Here is a 24,174-nt window from a genome sequence, read left to right as displayed (position 1 = left end):
AAAAAATTAGTTAAAAAATTTGTCACTATATGGTGCGTAACTATGTTAGTTTCAATTATGCATAATCGTAAGTTATTGCCACAGCTCCACTACTCAGTTCTACTGTACTGTATAAAAGCAAAGCAGTCTCTTCAAAATCATACAGTAGAAGTTTGCCTGCACTACAGCAGCAATGCCAACGACGTTGCAGGAAAAGGCACTATTAGTGAAGCTGTTCTGATAGTACAGCTTCACTATTAGTGAAGCTGTACTATCAGAACAGCAACAATGCAGCTGCGGCTATCAAAGAATTCTGACGTCAGAATTGCCTGTTTGTGCTGTGCGCAAAATGATTGCAAAATTTGAAGTGACAGGACATTTCGGTGTTCAACCAGGTAGAGGTCGAAAACGAGTGGACTCCTCTCGTGTTGAAGATGTGGCTATGGCTGTCGTGGATTTATCAAGTCAATTTCCATGTGGTAGCACAAGTGTAGCAGTTGTTTCTCGTGAAGTGGACATCCATATTCCTCTGTAAGGCTAGTAATGCATCAGGTGTTGCAGTACTATCCTTACAATATGCACATGCTACAGCAGCTAAGCATGGTGATGCAGATATTCGTTTCACATACGCACTTCAGTTTCTGACGTGAATGGCAGTGGATATCACTTTGCCGTGATGAAGCCCACTTCTGCTTAAATGGACAAGTGAATACGCACAACTGTCGCATTTGGGCAACAGAAAACCTGCGAGTTATCCAAGAGGTCCTGTTGCATTCTCTAAAAGTGACAATGTGATGTGGATTTATGGCCACATTCATGATTGGGCCATATTTTTTTGAACAGGTAACACAGACTGAATCCCGCACCTGTTCCGTCACTGGACAGCGATATTATGAAATGTTGGCAAATTTCGCAATATCAGAGCTGCAACAACGTGGGTGCCTTCAGGATACCATATTCATGCAAGGTGGCGTGCCACTCCACATCCACCGTTGTGCCCAAAGATTGCTAAGGCAACACTTTACAGATGAATGGGTCATCAGCCGTTGTTTCCAAACATCTTGGCCACCCCAATCACCGAACCTCACCCCATGCGACTTCTGGTTGTGGGTTTTTTTTTTTTTTAAGAACCAGGTGTATAGGGAAGGATGTCAAACTCTGGCAGATCTGAAGGACAGCATTAGACATCATGTGCTGGCTATTCCAGTTGACACATTATGTTCTGCTGTTCTTCGAATGGAAACTGTTGTTGACCAAAATGGAGGACACATTGAATAATGTAGTGCTGCTCAAGTGATTTGTATTGCCACAGCACCATATAGCGACTAATTTTGTAACTAATTTTTTTTTTCCCAATAAATGGTGAGCGCATTCTTTATTGTACCCGTTGTCCAAATTTCTCTTCAATATGAGCTTTAGTACTCGCTCCAGAGCCCTCTACATAGGGATACTTTAATTTTAACAACTCTGTACTATAACAATGGTGGCAAGTGGTAGATGACTTTCATCAACCAGTGAAATACCACCACTTTGCTTATTGGAGGCTTGAAGTGGTGAAACCCATGTTTAGTCTCTAGAGCAAAGTTTCCGGCATCCCACTCCCCCCATACTTCTCCTTCAACCCATTTTTTTTTTTTTTTTGGTAGGTGTTGGCGCATCGGCTTCTGTGGCCATAATGCACCTCACAAGGTTTTTGCAGTACTTTGATCCAAGCCCGAGGCGGGAATCGAACCCGCGACCTTTGGGTTGCCAGGTAGGCACTTTACCCACCCGGCTAGCCCGGTCGGTTCTCCTTCAACCCATGCACAGTACTAAGTACTATAGGTTTTGATACCTTTCGTGTTTGGGGCTTTCATAAAAAAAAAAAAAAAAAAAAAAAAAAGTTTCAAATGGTTAAAGGTTCTACATATATTAAGTAGTAACTTACAAAATCTCTAGGTAAATTCAAAATAAACTAAGGGGCATGACTAAGTCTATAAAGCTACTTATAGAATATAATTTAATATGACAATTAGGTCAATAAAATGGCAAAAATTTATCCAAAACTTATCCATTTACTGGAGCTGAAAATTCTTTGCCTACACATGGTTAACCTCCACTTGTTAATGCATAGATAGCTACCAACTTTATTGCCTCAACTGTTTAGGCCTTAACACCAAAGTCCAGTATTAAATTAAGCATAGTGGCTGAATATTGGTTACTTTTTATTTTTTTTTTATATGAAAACCCCAAACATGAGCAGTATTAGAATCTATAGTACTTAGTACAGTGCATGGGTTGAATATTGAGAAGATAAAAGAAGATATTTGTTGACATTAGACTTGAACTAATGTAGATTGTAATTTTCAGAAAATATGTATGAAGGAAGACAAGTATCTCTCCCTAAAAACAGATTTTCCTTACACTGAATCCACCTCACTGCTTCAACATAACTTTGGATTTCAGGGTATCAAGATATCTTGGAAAGTAACAGCTCTAAAATCGATGGTGTGGATCCGATGATAGTCCATGCTCATTTAATTTATTGTCCTGGAGAATATCCCTAAGACTCCTTAGATCTTCTCCAGTTTTCCACTGTCCTTTTTCTAGACTAAGGAAAATGGACTAATACTTTTTAAATGTGGAAATTAATCTAATTAATGGTTTAATGTTGACTTAGATGTATGGCACAATGACACTTACCATAGGGCCCAACCACTATAACTCCGTTGAAAGCTTGTTTAGCTCAATGTTAGTATATTTTATATATGCTTACAAACCTCCAAGAATGTGTAACGGGGTATGGCTTTATTTAATTACGTCTTTTTATTTCTCGTGTATTTTTGAGTTGGCAATAAACTGAATGTGTATGAGTAAGAGAGAGAGGTTAAACAAATTATAATAGATCCAAGAGACAATTATTGGCTCTGATTAATGTATATATTTGTTTTGTACATTTGTTGGGTTAGCAATTATTCTGACCTTCCTACACTGCAGCAGGGATCCTCATCTTTTTCACCATGAAAATGTACCTTCATATTGCACAGCCTGTAGTGAATTTGTCTGAAGACACAGACATGCAAAAGCTTCACTGGGACTGCCCAGAACAACAATCTTAATCCCATTAACATCTACAGGATGAATACACTTATTTCAGGCATTTTGGCCAAAATGCCTGCAATGAGAGAGAGAGAGAGAGAGAGAGAGAGAGAGAGAGAGAGAGAGAGAGAGAGAGTGTGTGTTTAGCAGGTGCAGAATAAGTTCTGCTTCCTTACATCAACATGCAATTTTAATATTAATAACCTATGTTGAAGGAGACTACAATTAAGGCCTAAAGTAGCAGAGGCATAGCAAGGGAGGTGCAGAGGGAGGCAGTTTTCCCGGGTGCAAAATGAAGGAATTATCTATCACATTCACACTACATTATTACACTCAGGGCACTAGGAAGACATACTGCTCCCAGGCATCGATGACCCTAGCTACACTACTGTAAAGTAGGCTGATTACATTATTGAATATTGCATCAATAAAAGATTAAAGATGTAACAATATAGTTGTATATTATTACATGCGCAAACACTATTAGTGCATTCCTAATCAACAAAAGCAGATAAATGATCATTTGTTAGATATAATAATGAGAATTTTCTTCAACTTTTAAAGCCGAAACTGCCTCCTCTTAAAGAAAAATGGGCTAAGGTAAAGAAAACCTGCAAGAGAAGCATGCAAAAGTTCGATGGAATTTACCAGTAAAAGTACTTTGCCGTAACGGCATTTGTATTGTTGCTCACTCGGTAAACAGACAGTGGGGTGTTATCAGTCTGGAGTAGAAGTTGAATCCCACGGGAGCTTGAAACCCTTCCAAAGTGGAGGGGGGTAACCTGACCTTTTTTCTTTAGAATCACTAATTGAATTAACTAACTGAATCACGAACAGAGTCATATTGGACGTTCTACCGTCGTGAAAAATGTTCGTAACGTAGTTTCACCGGTAAACTTTTTTGAAGTTTGCTGTGCTTCTCGTGTGGGCTTCCTTTGCCTTTTTTTTTTTTTCTTAATAAACAATTTATCCACTAGTCCACCAGTGATTCTAAAGAAAAAAAGTCAGGTTACCCCCTCCACTTCAGGAGGGTTTCAATCTCCCATGGGATTCAATTTCTACTCCTGACCGATAACACCCACTGTATGTTTACTGAGCGAGCAACAATACAAATGCCGTTGCGGCATTTGTATTGCTTCTCATGCAGGCTTTCTTTACCTTCGCCGAAAAACGTTTCAAGAGCGAATGTTCATGAAATATTCACAACTTGAGGTGACTAGAGCACACTAAAAACATGCAACATTGTGGAATTCACATCAATTTCAACAGAATGTCCTCAATGAGGTACACAAGGGGAGGAGCAGGTGAGTCACCCCAAGTTAGCCCAACACTGCTGAGGCATATCTTCATGTAATACAAAATACAAGAAATGTGGAGTTTATGTGATATATTATGTAGATATGGCTAACTAGCTAACCATGCTCAAGAATTCCAAAGCCATAGACTTCTCTTTGTGTCTAGCATATATCCACCTCTATGCCACATTACTAAAGTAGGAAATATGTATATGCTGATGTGAATATGTCCACAGAATACAGAAATATATTTTAAACAACATCAAATATATAACTTAACATTACATAATCTAGCTTAATCTAATTTATGAAGTGATTACAGTATACTTGCTCGATTTTCTACTTGCTTAAAGCGGCCCTTCAGCTTTTCATTTTCTTCTTTGAGATGTTTCACCTCCTAGTAACAAATCCTTTAATTATTAAGAAAGATTATGATATCAGATTTCTCCTAAGCATATATCAAATAATATTTTAACTATTAATTAAAAATATGACTGTTTCCTGAAGCCAGTATTATAATACTTGTTTCAGGAAATGTGCATAAATTTTATTTATTCATAAACACAATTTTGAATCACTCAAATATCTGAGGCATGTAATAAAAACAGTGATTGCTAATATTTATTATGACGTGAGTAATAGAAGCAAAACATATACACTACATCTCAATTAATACTCTTTTGATTCTCTATGCATATATTTCAGTAATGGACTTGTTTGTATGCATGGCTATTCAATTAAAAAGACATTTTGCATACTGGAAAACTGTTTGTAGAACTTCCAATTTTTGAGACTAATCAAAAAAATCTCATTATTCTTAATCATTCTCCTCCTCATGTAGAATCTGCTCATAAAACAGAACCCAGGCTAATGGGGTGGTTCTCCTGTTGGTATCCTGTAAAATGTACATGTATTTCAAATCAATTTTCCTATTTTCAGGGTAGAAACCCTGAATAACTTGTGGTGTGAAAAACTCCACACATCTACTTCAGACTAGCTAAAACAAACCTGAGTAAAAGATCCAGAAAAAATCTCCCAATCTATAACAGGACTCAAACTTCAAACCTTTCTAAATGGTTAACAAGGTCACAAAAGACTACACTGTCATGTGGGGAGGTGAATGTAACATTACAATATTTGGAATTTCAAGGTCCTATGAAATAGCAATTTTTTTGAAAATCAAACTATCTTAATAGCAACCACTCAGATGCAAAATGACAATGAGGCCATCAGTGAATACAGCGAAAGCCGTGGGTTTTTCCTGTAATTAAGTGTTCTAATTTCATCCTTATAATAACAATTAGTGTTCACTAATTTTGGAACAATTTTTATATAAATGCATAAAACTTGCATGAAATAAGTGATAAGGAAGAAAAATTACACAAAAAAAAAATTACGAAATTTTTCACACTTGGGAAAATGTAATTTTCCCAAGTGTCTGAAAAATGAGTTCTTAAAAAAGCTTACTTTTCAAATTCTCAAAAGATGATGGGCAACTAAAGACTCGATCTATAGTTGCTTATCATCTCATTAGCACCCCTTACAGAATGAAGTGATATTGTGTACCTCATCCACCACTGGGGCTTTTCCTTCCTCAGCTGAAGCAGCCACCTCTCAGAAATCATTTTATTACTTATTTTACAGGACTCATCAACAGTGATTTTTCCCTTGTTCAAAATGTGTGTTTTCAATTTTTAAGACCTTTATGATTTTTTTTAATAACCATAGGTCTTTTTGGTAATGATTTCTCATACACAGATTTTGCTTATTTCACTATATCAGTGGCTTGGTTATACATATATTCTTATTTACATATGAATCTGTGTTGCCAGATAGTCTAACTATCCCATGCTTTTTTCTTTTGCTTGTTAATACTGTCAGCTCTCTTATTGTCCATTTTTGTATTCTTCTTTTGTGGTACTTGCCTACTGGAATAAATGTGTGTGGCATCTGAGAACAAATTTGAATGCCAAACACATTCAACTTCAATTAGTTGGTCTCAATCTAACAGAATATTAAGGGTGCAGGAGGGGTCACTCAAAGTTTGGCCTACAATTTATTTCTCAGAAAAGATTCATTAAAACAAGTAGAAAGCTTGCTTACAATTTCTACCTCCTTTTGATTACCAAGTATTGGAAATTTGGGGTAGGTGAGTTAACAGAAGAGTTGAAAGGTTTGTTTGTTTGGGTTTTTTTGGCGCATTAGCAACTATGGCTATAATGCGCCGAAGAGTTGAAAGGTGAAAAATATTCACGAACACCTGAAAAACATCAATGAGAGAATGACACTACCAACAGAAATACACTTGGATGCCGGGTCAAGCATGTGGGTGTATCACAAGATAAAGCTCTATGATCAGTATGCAGAAATTGTCAACCTTGGCAGTAACTAAATAGTTGTTGTTGGTTTTTAGTAGCATCAGTGAGTTAATGGTTTATTTAGCAGTTTTTATCATCTCCATTGGAGGAATTCATTTTCCATCTCAAACAAAATCCAAAACACTTCATAAAAGGAAATTCATTTCTAGTGATAGAAAAACCACTTATGCATACAAGTTCACCAAGATTGGATTCTAAGAAAATGATGACAGTTGACATTTTTCCCCTTCCTTCTGTTCTAGCTATATGCAGTTTTATCATGCAGAATTTGAGTACACCCTATGCCATTCTGAAGAGCACCCTCCTGTGGGCTAAAACAATCTACACAGACAGCAGACAAACAAATTGCATTATGCAGTGGAGGAATCTGCCTTACAATATAAATTGATTTGATCTCAATCAAGGATGTGATTTTATTTTCATTACTAGTTCAAACTTTGTGAGTTCTGACAATTTTTTATTTCAGATGTAACATATAATAGGTTATTAACACACTCAAAAACTCTGGTTAATCTAATACCAAATGATTGATTTTGCATTGAGGGCATGTTTTTTTAATTACTGAAGAAAAGTTGCTGAAAAATACTGTAAAATGGTGATTAAATGAAGCATGTAAATATTTAAATGAAGCATGTAAGTATTTCATCACCATTAAATAAAGAATATTCCCATGTTATGCATAATGCCATTGGTGCACTCGGTGGGCAATTACCAAAAACTGAATGTTTCAAAAATTGCACAACCGAAGTCACAAGTCATGTACATCAGACAATCAAAATGCTAATTACACACTTCAGAAAAATTTATTCTCTTAACTGCTTGAAAATTTTAAATAACCACAAATTCAGGATGAAGAAATTATATCATCTAAAACACTGTTTCCCAAACTGGAGTCCATGGACCCCTTGGAGGTCTGTAGACCAATTCCGGGGGAAGGGGGGGGATCCATGAAATGGACCCTCTGAAACTGGTCAAATTATTCGTTCTATGTAAAATGAGCATACATCCAGGTTTCCGAGGACATGTCCTCTTTTTAAGGTGTCCTCGGACATCCTCGCAGGTTTTTAAAATTTGTCCTTGTTTGTCCTAGTTTTTCTATTTACAACTCAAGATTTATTCAATTTTTACACCATCTGTATTCATTTAAGCATCACTTATAAGAACAAATTATGGTACATACAGTATGGGTACTCTTCTGTTATATCCACCGTGACTGCTGCGCTATCGTCGGGTTTTCATTAAATATCACAGACCACACGTGCTGTCATATCTATGTCAATGGAAAGCGTTATAGCTTATGCGGCTGCCAATAGATAGCGCAGAAGTTATGGTGGCTATAACAGAAAAGTGCCACAGTACACACTATCGCAGCAAAAACACTGATAATATCAAAGTATCGTTTTATGTTTTTGTCCCTGGCAAGTAGTTGCTACTGTTTTTCAAAAGAAAGCAATGTACGTATGCAGTATTGCTGCAAAAACATGGGAAAAAGGAGTGCATAGTAACTAATGAAATGCTTCAAGAACATCCTTCATTCAAGAAAGGTAAAACTAAACATGATGTAATCTGTATCATTTGCAATAGTGTTATTTCTGTTGCAAATAAAGGAAAACTTGATTTGAAAGAACATCTGAACATTGAAAAACATAAGCATAACACCAGATGTGCATCGGCTTCATCAAATGTTTTGGAAAAATTTATTGTACCTATCAAGGATGTTAAACTCATCAGAGCATCTGAAGGCGTGGCAGCATATCACACAGTAATGCATCACCAATCATACCGCTCGCTGGATTGTTGGATTCCCTAATGAACAGAATGTTTCCTGATTCACATATCTGTCAAAAAATGTTGTGTGGCAGGACTAAGGCTGAGGCAATCATAAATAATATTTCTGGACCACATACAACTGATCTTGTAATGAATGATTTAAAGTACATACCATATATGGTCCTTGAGGTTGTCACAGACATTCTCTCAGATATGCCAGACAAGCTGTACTTGCTACCTGGGAGTCTAAAACGCTCATGGAACTGATATTCGGGTGACACTCATGTCAAGTGGACCCAATTTCGGCGAAGTCCAGACGGTCTGTGACAGCCAAATCCTTTGCTTGCACCTTCACGATGGTGGGACTGTTAGTAATCTTGGGTATAACACCTCCATTCTCAAGTACATGGTGGGTGACCACCCAGGTGTGAACCAACGTAAGCAGGGGTCGAGGTGTTCATGGAGGAACGCTGCCCCTCTATGTTACCAGGCAGTACTAGGTGGTAGATGACTCTCATCAACCGGTGAAATACCACCACTTTGCTTATTGGAGGCTTGAAGTGGTAGAACCCATGTTTAGTCTCTAGAGCCAAGTCTCTAGAGCCTATCTCTTCCATCATGCAGTATGATTGATGACTTTTGAGGTTATGATGAATGTCGTGGCGAGATCCAATATTCCTTACATTTTGAGGGTACAGCTCTAAAATGGTGTTCGCAGGCTGGCCGCTAGTTAGTGCACCGGACCAAACCTATTGGTAACTCTCTAGGAGGCTTCCAGATCAGCTAGTGTATAATCTTGCTACCTCTACTCTGCCAGATAGTGACTGGAGGGAGTCCGAGTAGTGTGTATGCGGGGAGCATTGTCGAGGCCACGTTATGTCAAGGATCTGGGTATATTCTTACCACATGTACGCCATATCCAAAAATTTCATTACTTCATACAGCATGTCCCACCAACTCTTTCTCACTATTGAATACACCATGAATTGTCAAACTAATAGAGCAAGCTTATCTACAAAAATATCTAAACCTCCCAAGGACTTTCTAATTCATTTCACAAATATACATGGTCTCAATTCTAATCTCAACAATGTCCATTTCCACTTGTAGTCTTCCAAACCCCATGTACTTTTTCTGACAGAATCTCAGTTATCGGTTGATTCAACTACTGCTCATCTCAGATGTCCAAATTATTCGCTGTATGATTCCTTTCGCCTCAAAGGTGGTACTTGTACATATGTCTGTTCTGATATTCCCTGTCAGAGACTTGGCAATTTGGAATCTCCTCTCTTTGATCTTCTCTGGCTTAAAATCTCTCTACCTCATTGTGTCAAATTCATCTGTTGTCTCTAACGTTCTCCCAACTCCACTAATCACTTGGAACTCTTTGACTTCCTCACTTTGCAACTTGACCTTCTCCAGTCCAACTTTCCTAACAGTGAGGTAATTTTCCTTGGTGATTTTAATGTTCACAATTCCACCTGGCTTCCGTTTTCTAGTCACACCGACCCAGCAGTTCGAGATGCTGAGGCTTTTGCAATTACTAATGACCTAGCACAGATTGTTCATTTACCTACAAGAATACCGGACAATCCTAATCATACAGCAATACGCTTGATCTTTTTCTCACAAACAACCCTTCTAAGTACATGGTCGAAGTGAAAGGTCCTTTAGGCACTTCAGATCACAACTTGGTGATTGTCTCTTCTCCAATGGAACCTTTATCTCATGGCTATTCCCAACCTCGTGTTGTTTGGCATTACAAGAATGCAAAATGGGATGACCTGCGAGACTTCTTTTCTTCTTTTCCTTGGTCGGATTACTGTTTCAAAACTTCTGATGTCAACGTTTGCTCAGATCGTTTCAGTGAAATTATTCTTGCAGGAATGGAATCCTTTATTCCACACTCCACTTTAAAATCTCGTCCTTTATCTAAACCTTGGTTTTCCAATAAATGTGCTAAGGCTGTCCAAGAGAAGAATGTTGCATATCGTAATTGGCTTGTTTCTAATTCTTCAGTTTCATTTTCTGCCTACACCAAAGCTCACAACAATTGTAAAGCAGTTATTAATCAGTCGAAACTAGAGTTTGAACAGGCTAAGAGTAGAAAACTTGCTTCTTGCCCTAATGGTAGCCGAGCATTCTGGTCTCTTGCCAAAGCTATTGGCTGCAACTTTTGCCCATCTCTGCTCCCACCTCTGTCCAAACCAGATGGTTCTGTTGTCACTTCAGCCAAGGATAAAGCTGACCTGCTAGCATCCCATTTTTCTTCCAGCTCATGTATTAATGATCTTGGTAAAACACCTCCCACCATTCCTAACACGCTCCATTCAATGCCTCCTGTGGTCTTCCATCAAAAGGATATCAGAAGGATTTTGATGAATCTTGATGCTAAGAAAGCTCCAGGTCTTGATGGTATTTCTCCACTTGTTCTCAAAACCTGTGCTCCTGAACTTACTCCTATTCTTTGCCGCCTTTTTTCACTTTCTTATTCCAAAGGTGTTTTTCCTTCTGGTTGGAAATTTGCTCATATCCAGCCAGTTCCTAAAAAGGGTGACAAATCCCTCCCATCCAATTATCGTCCCATTGCAATTACTTCTACTCTTTCTAAAGTAATGGAGAAATCAATTAACCGCCAACTCTTAAACTACCTAGAAACCTTCCGTCTGATCAGCGATCACCAGTATGGATTCCGTCAGTGTTGTCGATCCACTGGTGATATTCTGGCTTATGTTACCCATTTATGGACTAATTCAATGGAAAGGTTCGGTGAAACACAAGTAGTTGCTCATCAAAGGCTTTTGATAGTGTTTGGCATAAAGGCCTTCTAAACAAGCTTCCATCTTATGGTTTGCCAACTGTTTTCAGTAATTGGGTATCCAGTTTTCTCTCTGATCGCTCACTGAGGGTGATGGTAGATGGCTCTCTGTCTTCTAACTTCTCCACTAATGCCAATGTCCCCCAAGGTTCAGTTCTTTCCCCCACTCTTTTCCTCTTGTATATCAATGACCTTCTTCCATTGACTGGAAATCCTATCCATAGTTTTGCCGATGATAGCACATTGCATTCAACTTTCCATTTTGAGAAACCTTGTCTGCTCAATCAGCTTCAACTTCTCGAAAATCTGCTGCCAATTCCTTAAATGCCGATCTTCGGGTTATTCTCCAGTGGGGCAAAGACAACTTAGTTGATTTCAACCCTTCTAAAACTCAGTCTTGTCTTATATCTCGCAAAAAGGATTCTTCTCCTCCTATGCTTATCTTTAGTAACACTCCGATTTCTAGGCAAAATGATATATCTCTTTTCGGGATTACCCTGACTTCTAATCTCTCTTGGCACAAGCACATTACAAATATTGCTTCCTCTGCATCTAAAAAACTTGGTTTTCTCTATCGCTCTCGGCGTTACTTTTCTTCCAAACAGCTGCTCACTCTGTATAAATCGCAAATCCGCCCTGCCATGGAATATTTTTCCCACATCTGGGGTGGTGCCCCCAAAATCTCTCTCAGGCTTCTTGATTCCATTCAGAAGAGGGCAGTTAGGTTAATTAATGATTCATCTCTAACAGAGTCTCTCCATTCGCTTTCTCATAGATGCACCGTTTCTGCTGCATGCCTCTTCTACAGATACTTCCATGGGCACTGTTCTTCTGAATTGGCTTCTATAATTTCTGCTCTCTCTTTCAAAAGAGTCCGAACACATGCCGCCACCAGCCAACATCCATTTACTGTCCAACTTCAAACCCACAGAATCAACTTTTCATCTTCCTCATTTATTCATTCTGGAACAACCTTCCTTCATACGCATTTCCTGAAAATTACAGTCTACAGAAGTTCAAGTCTAATGTCAACAAATATCTTCTGTCGTCTTCTCAACTTCCAACCCACGCTCTGTACTAAGTACTATAGGTTATAATACCTCTCGTGTTTGGGGTTCACATAAAAAAAAAAAATATATATATATATATACAAAGGGTACTAGGAAAATTTTTCAATACAGCTTTGTTTATTCAATTTTTTCAAAGTAATTTCCTCTACATTCAATACACCTCTCCATCCTCCGAAACCAATCTTTAAACCAGTTCTGCCAAGTTTCACTAGGGAGTAAAGCACACTCGTTGTCCCAAGCCCGTAGAAGGTCCTCATCACTGGAAAACCGCCTCCCTTTTAGCTTCATTTTCACATGCGGGAACAGTGCAAAGTCGCAGGGAGCAAGGTCTGAACTGTAGGGAGGGCGCTCGAGAAGTTTCAGTCCTGTCGTGGTCAAATATTTGGTGCAGGCTTTGGCGCGATGAGCTGCAGCATTATCGTGATGGAGGTACCAGGTGTCCATTCTTGACTTTGGCCGCAGGTTCTTCATAGATCCAATGACTTTAGGCAGGCATTGTTCAGTATACCACTTAGCTGTGACTGTCTTCTGCGTGTCCAAAACGACACATTCCACAATTCCATTCGATTTTAAAAATACAGCTATCATTTTCTTCTTTACAGATCGGGATTTTCTGACAATTACGGGTGTGTCGTCATCATCAAAGACCCAAACTTTGTTTTGAGCCTTGGTCGGCAGATCGTAATAGTACAGCCAAGTCTCGTTACCTGTCACGATGTTGTTCACATACCGAGATTGTCCCTTATCAAACTTTTTTAACATCTCCCGGCACCAAGTCACACGTCGTGTCATCTGCTCTTCAGTCAGTTGATGCGGCACCCAGAGAGAACAAAGTTTCTTCACGTGCAAATGATCTTGCAGAATCGAACGAATTGCTGGTGCATTTAGGCCCAAAGTATCCTCTATCTGTTGGTAGGTCACTCGCCTGTTTTCGTCAAGCATTTTCCTCACAGCCGTAACGTTTTCCTCCGTAACTGACGTTCGTGGCCTTCCCGGCCTCTCAGAATCCTCCAGAGTGAAATTTCCCCTTTGGAATTCTCTATACCACCTGAATATCGTTGTACGATGTGGACAATCATCATCTAGTGCGAGAGTCATTTCTTCTAAGCACTGATCTATGGTTAAACCACGCACGAAATTATACCGCAAAACTGTCCTTATCTCATTTCGTGACCACGATGCGATCGCAAGCACTTTACACTCTCACTACTAATGAAGAACTGAGCCCATCGACTTGGCGCGGCGGCTACTATGCACATATGAACATGTCTCAACATGCAGCAACAAGCAGCTTCCTGTGATTCATTGTTGCGTCATATTGCAAAACTTTCCTAGTACCCTTTGTATATATATATATAAGCATTTCAACAGATGCTAGCAATCATGGTTCACTGAAAATATTCCCAATTTTAATTCAGTACTTTGACTATCAAAACGGTGGAACTAAATGAAAATTATTAGATATAATTAATCAACCCAATGAGCAATCACACACAATTGCAAATATGATGTGTGATGTTTTAAACAAAAAGAACATTATAACTAAATGTATCTCTTTTTCTGGTGATAACTGTAATACTAACTTTGGTGGTGTCATAAGAGCTGGAAGAAAATGTGTATTTTAAACTAAAAGAAAAACTTAATGATAAATTAATTGGAATTGGTTGTCCAGCACACGTTTTAAATAATACCGTGCATTATAGTTTTGATGGGCCACCAGTGAATATAGAAATGCTGGGTAGGGTAATTTACAATCATTTCTCTATTTATACTGTGAGAGTTGAATCACTAAAGGACTTTTGTGACAGAGTTTAAGCAACCTTTATACAATACTAAAATGTGATGGTTATCTCTCTTTCCAGCCATAAATCGCATTTTAGAACTTTATGAGGGGTTTAAATCCTATTTTCTGTCGCTGGAAGATTACCAGCAATACTGCAAACATTTTTTGAAGATGATATGAATGAGGCATACCTTTCATTCGCTCATTCATTCATGTCAGTCTTTCAAGAAAATATAAAACATATTGAAAGAGACTGTATTTCAATAACTGAAGTGCGGAAAATCCTTAAGACTTTTTCATTTGCTCAAGGAGAGCAAAACCAATAAATTTCTTCCGTTAAAAGTATGCTCAATACTAAAAATTGCAACAGAAAAGGATAAGGAAAATGAAGTCACACAGTTTAGAAATCAAATTGAGAATTTGTATGGCCATACTTTAAAATATATTGAATCATGGTTAAAATCATTAGATGAGTTTCAAATCTTAGAATGTGTTGGGACAATGTTCATTCCTGCTTTGAATATCTTTGTGAGAAGGAAGTCACAGTCAATGATGTAAAACTGTTTGATCAATGGCATAATTTAAAGTTATTCTTGGAAACACAACAAGAAAATGAGAAATGGAATACATTAACTGCAAATGAGAAATGGGTGATGTTTTTCAAACAATGTAAAACTTCTGAATTAACTTCAGAGTTACTAAAAATTGTACAATTCATCTTTTGTGTATTTGGCCACAATGCAAATGTTGAATGTGTATTTTCATTGATAAATAGTCAGTGGACAAAGGAAAGAAACCAATTAAAAATTGAAGCTGTTAAAGGAATATTATTTACTATATATAATATGCAAATGACATGTGAAGAATTTTACAACCACATAATTAATGAACCAAAAGTTTTAGCAGAAATTTTATCTTCAAGTAAATATTAATTTAAATGAATTATTAAATGTTATTTTAAAAGAATACCTATTTAATTTTTATGTCAACAAGATGTATTTTATTTTGCCACTATTTTCAGTTTTTTTATCTTTTGCAATAAAAAAATTTACAGTCCTATTTTTGTATTCTTCTTAAAATTAATTTCTTCCTCTGCTATCCTAGTTTTCATAAAAAATATATAGTCACCCTATCCATTCTTCAAGGCTGTTCAGTTAATTTCATGATATAAAATTCATGGAAAAAAATAAGAAATTGATGAACTACTGCATAAGGAATGAGTTTTTTTGTCAAACTTTAGAATTAAGTTCTGAATTATTAAAAATTATAGTATTTATTCCTTCTATACTCGGTCTTCATTGATGAACATTCAATGACCAAAAGGGAAGAAACTTGTTACAGTTTGAAGTAAATAAAGGCTTATTGTTTACTACTACACATAATATGAAAAAGAAATGCCAAGAATTTTAAGATCAAATAATTAAATAGCCGAAAATCTTAGAAAATATTAATTTTTTTAAAAGTATTAAGTGTATTTTTAAAAGAATGTCTGTTTTATTTTATCAGAAGAAATTTCTATTTTATCAATAAATCATATAAAGTTCATAATTTTTTGTTGATAAAAAAGTTTTAAAATGTCCTAGTTTTGTCCTCTTTTTAAAAATGGGAATGTCCTAGTTTCTTTAAAAAAAAATATGGTCACCCTAGTTCTATGTATAGCAAATTGATGATAAATAAAGTTATTATATATTTATGTAAAAATAAGAATAAAGTTGAGTTGTTTTAAACATAAAACTTTGAATTTTCTTTCAGAAAACCCAGTGTTCATACATACATACACACACACAGATAAACATATGCATATGCATTTTGCTAGCAGGGAAAAGGAGGTGATTATCCCTCTGTATAAGGCAATGGTCAGGCCATGGCTTGAGTACTGCGTACAGGTCTGGAGGCCTCATTTTAGGAAGGATGTAGATTTACTTGAGCGTGTACAGAGAAGGGCAACAAGATTGGTGAGGGGAATGAAGGGTTCCTCTTACCAAGAGAGGCTTAAGTTCTGCAAATTGCAGTGGCTGGAGACTAGGCACCTGCGCGGTGATCTGATTGAGGTATATAAGGCCTTGAATGGGTTGAGCACGCTGAATTCTGATGGGATCTTTCCACTTGTTCAGATTACGAATCTAAGGGGGCATAAATTCAAATTAAGAAAAGACAGATGTAGAATAGATGTGCGAAAATTTTCCTTTAGCCAGCGGGTGGTTAATTGCTGGAACAAACTTCCATCTGTCGTTGTGGAAGTTGATAGGTTGAATAAATTTAAGGAGGAACTGGACAGGCATTTGGAGGGAATGGTGTGATTTTTTTTGGCTGATGCTGCATAAGCTCATACATTTGCTTTCTTGCATCACATGCCACTACTACTACATATATATATATATATATTGCGTTCTTACTAAAGACTATAAAAACGATATTTAGTAAAGTTTACCGTAATAAGTAAAGAGTGCAATGTTAATATTACAGATAGATACCATATAATAAAATTAACATATATATATATATAGTAGTAATATTGTATTGTCTAGAAGCAAACTAAGCAGTTGAGAGAAAAATAGGGAAATTTTTTTTCGGAATGAGATCCCTGTTGCTTTACTTACTAAGTTTTTTTCACCTGTTTAGAGTGAGTTATTCTTTTCAACCTTATGGAATTTTGTACAATTTACTCTTTTGCCTTATACTTTTTTATGTGTTTGGTATTGGCCTTTTGTTACTGGATCTATTAAGTTAAGTCTCTTCTCCTAAAAAACCATTTGGTTTGTCACTTTCTTACTATGACACCTGTCTCAGGTCTACTGTTCATCTGGCAGCCATTTTTGTGAATTTTTTTTCTTAACGAAACCCTGCTTCATTTAACCTGGCCTTTTGTATTGTGAAATTTTATCAATAGATCTAAAATTCATCACCTTTGAGGTTATTAATTTTGCCATTGAGTAGCTATTGGACTCTTGCTGTTCTTGATTCCCTGAATTTTCAAAGTTTTTATTTTCTTTGCTGGATGCACCGTTACTCTCTTCAATGGATTCATTCAACCTTCGATGAACCCAAAGAGTGCATACCTCTATCTACAGCTGCAAGTTAATTTGGAAGTTTGAGCCATAATTAATTAGACCCTGTTCTCTGATAATCTAAAGTTTCACTGGATAGTCATCTCCCGTAGATCTGAATTATACTTGTTTTTGTTTGACATGTTCCTTTGCAAATATTTATTCTTTTGGCCTTATGTCTGGCGTTATATGCATTTAGGCCTTTATACCATCTTTCCCATAGTACAATTTTTTTGTGTCCAGTTTCGACAATAGAGATCATCCCTATTCACATTTTTACAGCTATATAACATGGTGACCGGTTATTGTTTCCTTTTGCATCTGGGTTGTGTGCTTCTCTCCTTCACTTGGCTTAATGACTCCAGGTAATGCTTTCTTCTGATTTTACTTTTGGTTTGCCTTTCTTCTCTACAAGCCTATGGTATTAACACCCATTTTTACTAGCACTTACAAATACCAGAACCCTTTCTTTAAGGTTGAGCCTTACACACCCAGTAAATTCAGTAATTTTATTGACTTTTTCTACACTTTTTATCTTTTCATTTTCTTTTCCCCGTTCATAAAACCATTAGTGCAATACAAGGGTGATACTAACGCTCCGACTATCCTTCATTCTATCGCTACTTTTGTCTTCTTTTAACTACTTTTTATCACTTCCCCATCCTCAAGAATTTTTACCCTTCCTTATACCATTTGCTTGACCACAGTTTTTTAATCAAATTACTGTTTTTTCCCCTTACCACATGGTACACTCCTTTGTATAAAATATCTACTTAATATTTTACACTGTGTAGAGATTACCTTGTCTGATAGTATTAAGATGGGGGCTGCATATTTGCCTTTTCCCTTTTCTTGTACTATAGACAAGTTCGGAAACGCACTGTCTGATACATGGTCAGGAATAGTCCCCTGATGAAATGCCTGGCCATGTATCAATTTTTCTTCTACTGTACTCAGATTCTGCATATTTGCCATCCCTATATTTGACTTTCTTTTCAAAATTTGCCCTCCCATACCTGAATACAGCAATATCTCTTTATTATTTATTTGGTAATTAGTAATTTTTCGTATATTGTTTTCTTCCATAGTCCCATTTCATTATTGCACTAGGTTTTTAAAATTCTTCACTTTTTCACTACTACTTTACTTCCTTTTTTATTTTCCTTTAAATCTCTTTTAGTTCAGGCACTCTGTGTACTTCTCTTTTCCATCTTTTCAGACTCTATACTTATGTTACAAACTACACACACACACACACATATATATATATATATATATATATATATATATATATATATATATATATATATATATAATATCGATAAAAATAATAGGATTTAATCAAATACTGACAACTAAGCAAATAAGAAAAATTATAAAATTATTAAACTGGGTTATGGATCCGGGGCAACCATAATGAAGCACAGGCAGTTCCTGCTTTACGAGTTTTGTTTTTTTTTAAAGTACCAAGTATCAACAAAATTGAAAATATGAACATTAATTGCAAAAAATGAATCTTAAACATTCATAAATATCGCATTTCAAACCACACGCATAGATATGGTACAATGTACCCCACTTTACTATATTAATCAGTTCCAGAGACACCATCATATTGTGAAATATCGTAATGTGAACCCAATAACACATTGTTTTTTTTTTTTTTTTTGGTAATTTGTTCCATGACCTCTGAGGTTGAAATTTTCACTATATAACTCCCTAAAAGGTCGTTTTTATAGTGTAAATTGTACTATTTACCAATTCAAATCACTAAAATACACTACACTTTCATCGTTATCATATTTTCTGTTATAAGAGCCAATTTTGAATGACTTTGTGATATTTTTCTAAAGCACATTTCTGGAGGTCACAACCATAAAACAACAAAAATAATTTGAACTTTCCGGTTTATTGAGCTTTTCTGTTAGTGCATCTAATTATAAACGGATAGTAAACTCGATCTTATTGCATTTGCGATAATCCTGATAACTGACATTGTGTGGGTTTTTACGTTATTATGGTGAAATGTGTTTCCCCTTTACTGAAATGTTCAATCGTATGAAAAACATAAATAAATTTTCAGAATCTTCTCTCCATTCCTTTTTTTTTTTAAGTTTCGTAAACTTGTTACTCCACACAAATCATGTTAGTTACAATTTGTGTGTTCCGTTAAAAAATGCTTATGCATGCTATTGAAATTTATAAAGAAAAGAGAAGATTATCATGGAAACAAACACCTCTCAAAGCATTTCTGAAGAAGACGGCTCCTCGTGCAACAAATCATTAAAGTGCCGAGCCAATAATGAATGATCAACGAGCGTGCATTTAGTTGATGATGATGATGATGAAGAATAAACATTCTTTAACGTTTGTAAGTCATAAATAATTTCTTTATTATTATAATTTGCTTGATTTTACAGGCTATGTTTTCATTTCTTTGAATAAATCAATCATTGTTTAAACAAACTAATTAGCTAACTAATTTCGTTGTTGAGAATGTAACCCCTATTTTTAACATTATGTCCGTGGATAATAAATTTCTGCTTTACGAGTGTGCGTTAGGAACAAATTAACTCGTAAAATTGGGATCTACCTGTATAGACAAATGTTTATTTTCAGTGTATTGGGTAGGGATGCTGACCTGTAAATAGTAATTACCATGGAAAAAATTGAGAATGCCAGTAAGGTAAAAGCAGAAAACCTGAAATTAAATTAGATTAACATAAAAATAATAATGATAAATGATTATTTTCAGTGTATTAGGTAGGGATGCTGACCTGTCAATTGTAATTACCATGGGGAAAAAAAAGGTACCATCGTTATTATCATAATTATCTTATATAATCTACTTAAATTTCAAGTTTTCTGCTTTTACCTTGCTGGCATTCTCAATTTTTTCCATGGTAATTACAATTTACAGGTCAGCACCCCAACCCAATACACTGAAAATAAACATTTGTCTATATATATATAAAAGGGTCTGCAAACTTTTTTTTGATTTTTGATATTGTCAATTTTTTTTGATTTTTGATAGGGTCCGTAGATCTCAGCAGTTTGGGAATCACTTTAAAATATGAAATATCTGATGTGTATAAACTGTTTGAATACCTAGAAAAAGGGGATGAACCCTTCAATAAATTCCAATTTATGAAATGAATGCTTTTAAAAAGTACACTGGTTTTGGAATAAGTACCACATATGAGTAAAAATATTACTTATATAGATTTTCAAATTGAAGAAAACATATTTAATCAGTTTTCTTTGCCTAAAAATTTCAAAGATTTTGTTATGGTTGGTGTTCACTGTTTTTTTTTTTTTTTTTTTTTTAAAGTTAGCATTTCAAGTGGAAACTTCAGAAACAAAAAAACCTTTTCAATTTCCGAGATGGAAATTCAGAGAATTTTTCAAAAATTCACCAGTTGTCATTCAAAATTATTATATAAGGGGCATTCAATAAATTATCTACCTACCTATGAAGGAAATGAGATAGAGGCAAAAATCTGGTTTTATTTTTCAATGTAACTCCCCTGAACTTCAATACACTTGTTCTATTTCAAGAGGAAGAATCCCATCGGCTCAATGCCGATGGGATTCTTCCTCTTGCTCAGAATAATCACCTGAGAGGGCATAAATTCAAATTGAGGAAGGACGGATGTCGGATAGATGTGCGGAAATTTGCCTTTAGCCAGTGGGCAGTTGGTTTGTGGAATAGACTCCCATCGCTTGTTGTTGAAGTTGATAGCCTAAATAAATTTAAGGCTCAGCTGGACAGGTATTTCGAACGAACGGAGGGGTGAAATGGGAGTAGTGGTTGTTTTTTTGTTTTTTTTTGGCTGATGCTGAATAAGCTTGCTTTCTTGCATCATATGCCTATACTAATGCTAATGCTATTTTGTTGGCAATGAGCAAATACCAGACAAATAAAATTCTTTGTGCAGTCCATCAAAGGTGACACAAGTAATTACAGACACAAGTAGTAGTAGTAGTAGTAGTAGTGGCATGTGATGCAAGAAAGCAAGTGTATGAGCTTATGCAGCATCAGCCAAAAAAAAAAAAAATTTCACACCATTCCCTCCAGATGCCTGTCCAGTTCCACTTTAAATTTATTCAACCTATCAACTTCCACAACGACAGATGGAAGTTTGTTCCAGCAATTAACCACCTGCTGACTAAAGGCAAATTTCCGCACATCTATTCTACATCTGTCTTTTCTTAATTTGAATTTATGCCCCCTTAGGTTCGTAATCTGAACAAGGGGAAGGATCCCATCAGAATTCAGCATGCTCAACCCATTCAAGGCCTTATATACCTCAATCAGATCACCGCGCAGGTGCCTAGTCTCCAGCCACTGCAATTTGCAGAACTTAAGCCTCTCTTGGTAAGAGGATCCCTTCATTCCCCTCACCAATCTTGTTGCCCTTCCCTGTATACACTCAAGTAAATCTACATCCTTCCTAAAATGAGGCCTCCAGACTTGTACACAGTACTCAAGGCGTGGCCTGACCATTGCCTTATACAGAGGGATAATCACCTCCTTTTCCCTGCTAGCAAAATTCCTATATATCATTGACAAAACCCCATGACCTGCCCTGGCAGCCTGTCTGCATTGCTCAGAAAACTTCATATCTGACTGCACAATTACTCCCAGGTCTTTTTCATTTTCTACCACCTTAAGTGTAGTAGTACCACACAGTTGGTACGTTTCTCTGGGGCTACTTCTACCCATATGCAGTACTTTGCATTTGTCAAGGCTAAACTTCAGTTGCCACTTCTTAGCCCATCTGCCCAAATTATCTAGATCCTGTTGCAGTAGCACACTGCCATTACTGTCATTAACAACCCTGCCAACCTTTGTATCATCTGCAAACTCCAAAGTGACTACAGACCTGTTAGTTTAACTTGTGTTCTGGGGAAAATAATGGAATCACTGGTTAAAGAAGCATTGCAGGATCATCTAGACAAGACTGCAGTAATAGTTAAGACACAGTATGGGTTTGTTAAATGGAGGTCTTGTCTGACCAATCTGATACTTGGATTTCAAGAAAACTTTTGATACTGTTGCACATGGAAGACTGCTGTACAAATTGGAGAGGTATGGCATTAAGGGTAAGTTGCTACAATGGATAAAGGGATGGTTGGTGGGAGACGACAGAGAGTGGTAATCAATGGACACTGGTCTTCGTGGACAAATGTTACTAGTGAAGTTCCCCAGGGTTCAGTGTTGGGCCCATTGTTGTTTTGTATATTTATCAATGATATTGATGAAGGTATATCAGGTTTAATGTACAAGTTTGCAGATGATACAAAGGTTGGCAGGGTTGTTAATGACAGTAAAGACAGTATGCTACTCCAACTGGATCTAGATAAGTTGGGAAAATGGGCTGAGAAGTGGCAACTGAAGTTTAACATTGACAAATGCAAAGTACTGCATATGGGTAGCAATAACCCAAGAGAAACGTACCTCGAGTCTGGGTACGAGGTTAGCCTGTGCAGACGAAGCTCTTCAACACTCTTGGAACAGAGAAGTTTTTCCTGATTTATTTTCTGATTTATTAGCTTAAATTGTCATATTAACTTATTTTCTAGAGTAGCTTTATATTCCTAGTTACGATACTTAGTTTATAAGTTTAACTTAGACAGAGATTTTGTAGGTATCGGTAACGGTATCAAATCCACGTGTTACAAATTGAACGAGAGGTCTTTTATTTTTTAACCAAATTTAGTCGATTTATTAACCAATTGTTATATCAAATTATCTTCTATAAGTAGATTATAGACCTAGTCAGGATCCTTAGTTTATTCTAAATTGAGAAAGCGAGATTTGGAAGCTAATCAATACTTACGAGTCCGTAGCAGTACCGTTCGTGAATTCCCGCCATTTTTACACGATAGCATAAGCTTAGTGTAGTATAGTGCATAATATAATATTGTCAATCAATTAATCAGTAAATATATTAATCTTGATAAACTTTATTGTCAATTAAATTGTACTTTTAACTATATATATATATATATATATATATATATAACGACTTGGTCGTAACAAATAATTAATACATAACTATAGTGGTACATGTGATACGGAAGTTGTATAAAGGGAACTCATAGAAAACACTAGATACCGAAAAAATAAATATAGCGTTATAACTATTTTGGGATATAACTTAAGGAATTAATTTTGTTTTGAAATTTTATTGAATAAATCGGAATCATGACTCAGACCAGAGCAGCAAAGCAAAAGGCTCAAGCTAATGGGAGTGCTGTGGTTCAGGGGAGAACTGAGGGGGGCAGTTGCCCTCTGAATCACAGTCTTTTAAAATGCACTGTTTGCTTGATGTTTGCAGAGCAGTCAGGTACGGGATATGATACTGCCAAGGGGGATGTCTTTGTGTGTGCACGATGTAAGGAGTGCAAGGAAATCAGGCGACAACTCAGCGTTGTTATGGGCCTTTATGAGAGCTTGAAGGACAGGGTGGATGCCCTCGAAGGAAATAAATTGAGGGGCCCATCAAGCTCTCAGCTGCCCACATCAACACCAGAGCTTACACTTGGTCATCAGGCAACACAGAGGCGGCCCCGAGATTGCTTCTACAGGGATGGGATACACTTAAATAGAAAGGGTGCAAGAATTTTTGCTGATGCTGTCGAGGCAGTGTTAGGTGGGTCGGAAAACTGCTAGTTGGGGGGGATACAAGGACTAATAGATTAACAGTAGCCACTGGCAGAGGTGGAAGTGATTCTTGCACTGCTTCTATTGAAATGAGCAGAAGCCTGAAAAACAAGATGCAGGATATTTCAGAGACTGCTGGGAGTCATTGCGGTACAAGTGAACACATGGATTGTGTTAGGGTAGCTAAGAATAGAAACAGGTGCATGTATACCTGCGTGTACACCAATGCTAGGAGTTTGGTAAATAAATTTGATGAATTTGAGGTATTGCTCAAAACATCAAAGGC

The 24,174-nt window shown here is 36.6% G+C and overlaps 1 protein-coding gene across 1 annotated transcript in view; it reads right to left on the bottom strand.

Moving 5' to 3' along the window:
* LOC150091496 (leucine zipper transcription factor-like protein 1) overlaps nucleotides 1-24,174 on the bottom strand; it is a 152,243-nt gene that overhangs the window by 47,209 nt on the left and 80,860 nt on the right. Inside the window, exon 5 of the mRNA XM_090384187.1 lies at nucleotides 4,684-4,749. Coding sequence (XP_090240313.1) covers nucleotides 4,684-4,749 — 66 coding nt within the window. The remainder of the gene's footprint in view (nucleotides 1-4,683; nucleotides 4,750-24,174) is intronic.

This window comes from Mastigoproctus giganteus, chromosome 1 (assembly GCF_048544385.1).
Source record: "Mastigoproctus giganteus isolate SK-2022 chromosome 1, ASM4854438v1, whole genome shotgun sequence".
In the NCBI taxonomy this organism is placed as follows: Eukaryota; Metazoa; Arthropoda; class Arachnida; order Uropygi; family Thelyphonidae; genus Mastigoproctus; species Mastigoproctus giganteus.
The sequence above is the reverse complement of the archived record's forward strand: the minus strand, read 5'-3'. Positions and strand labels throughout refer to the sequence as shown.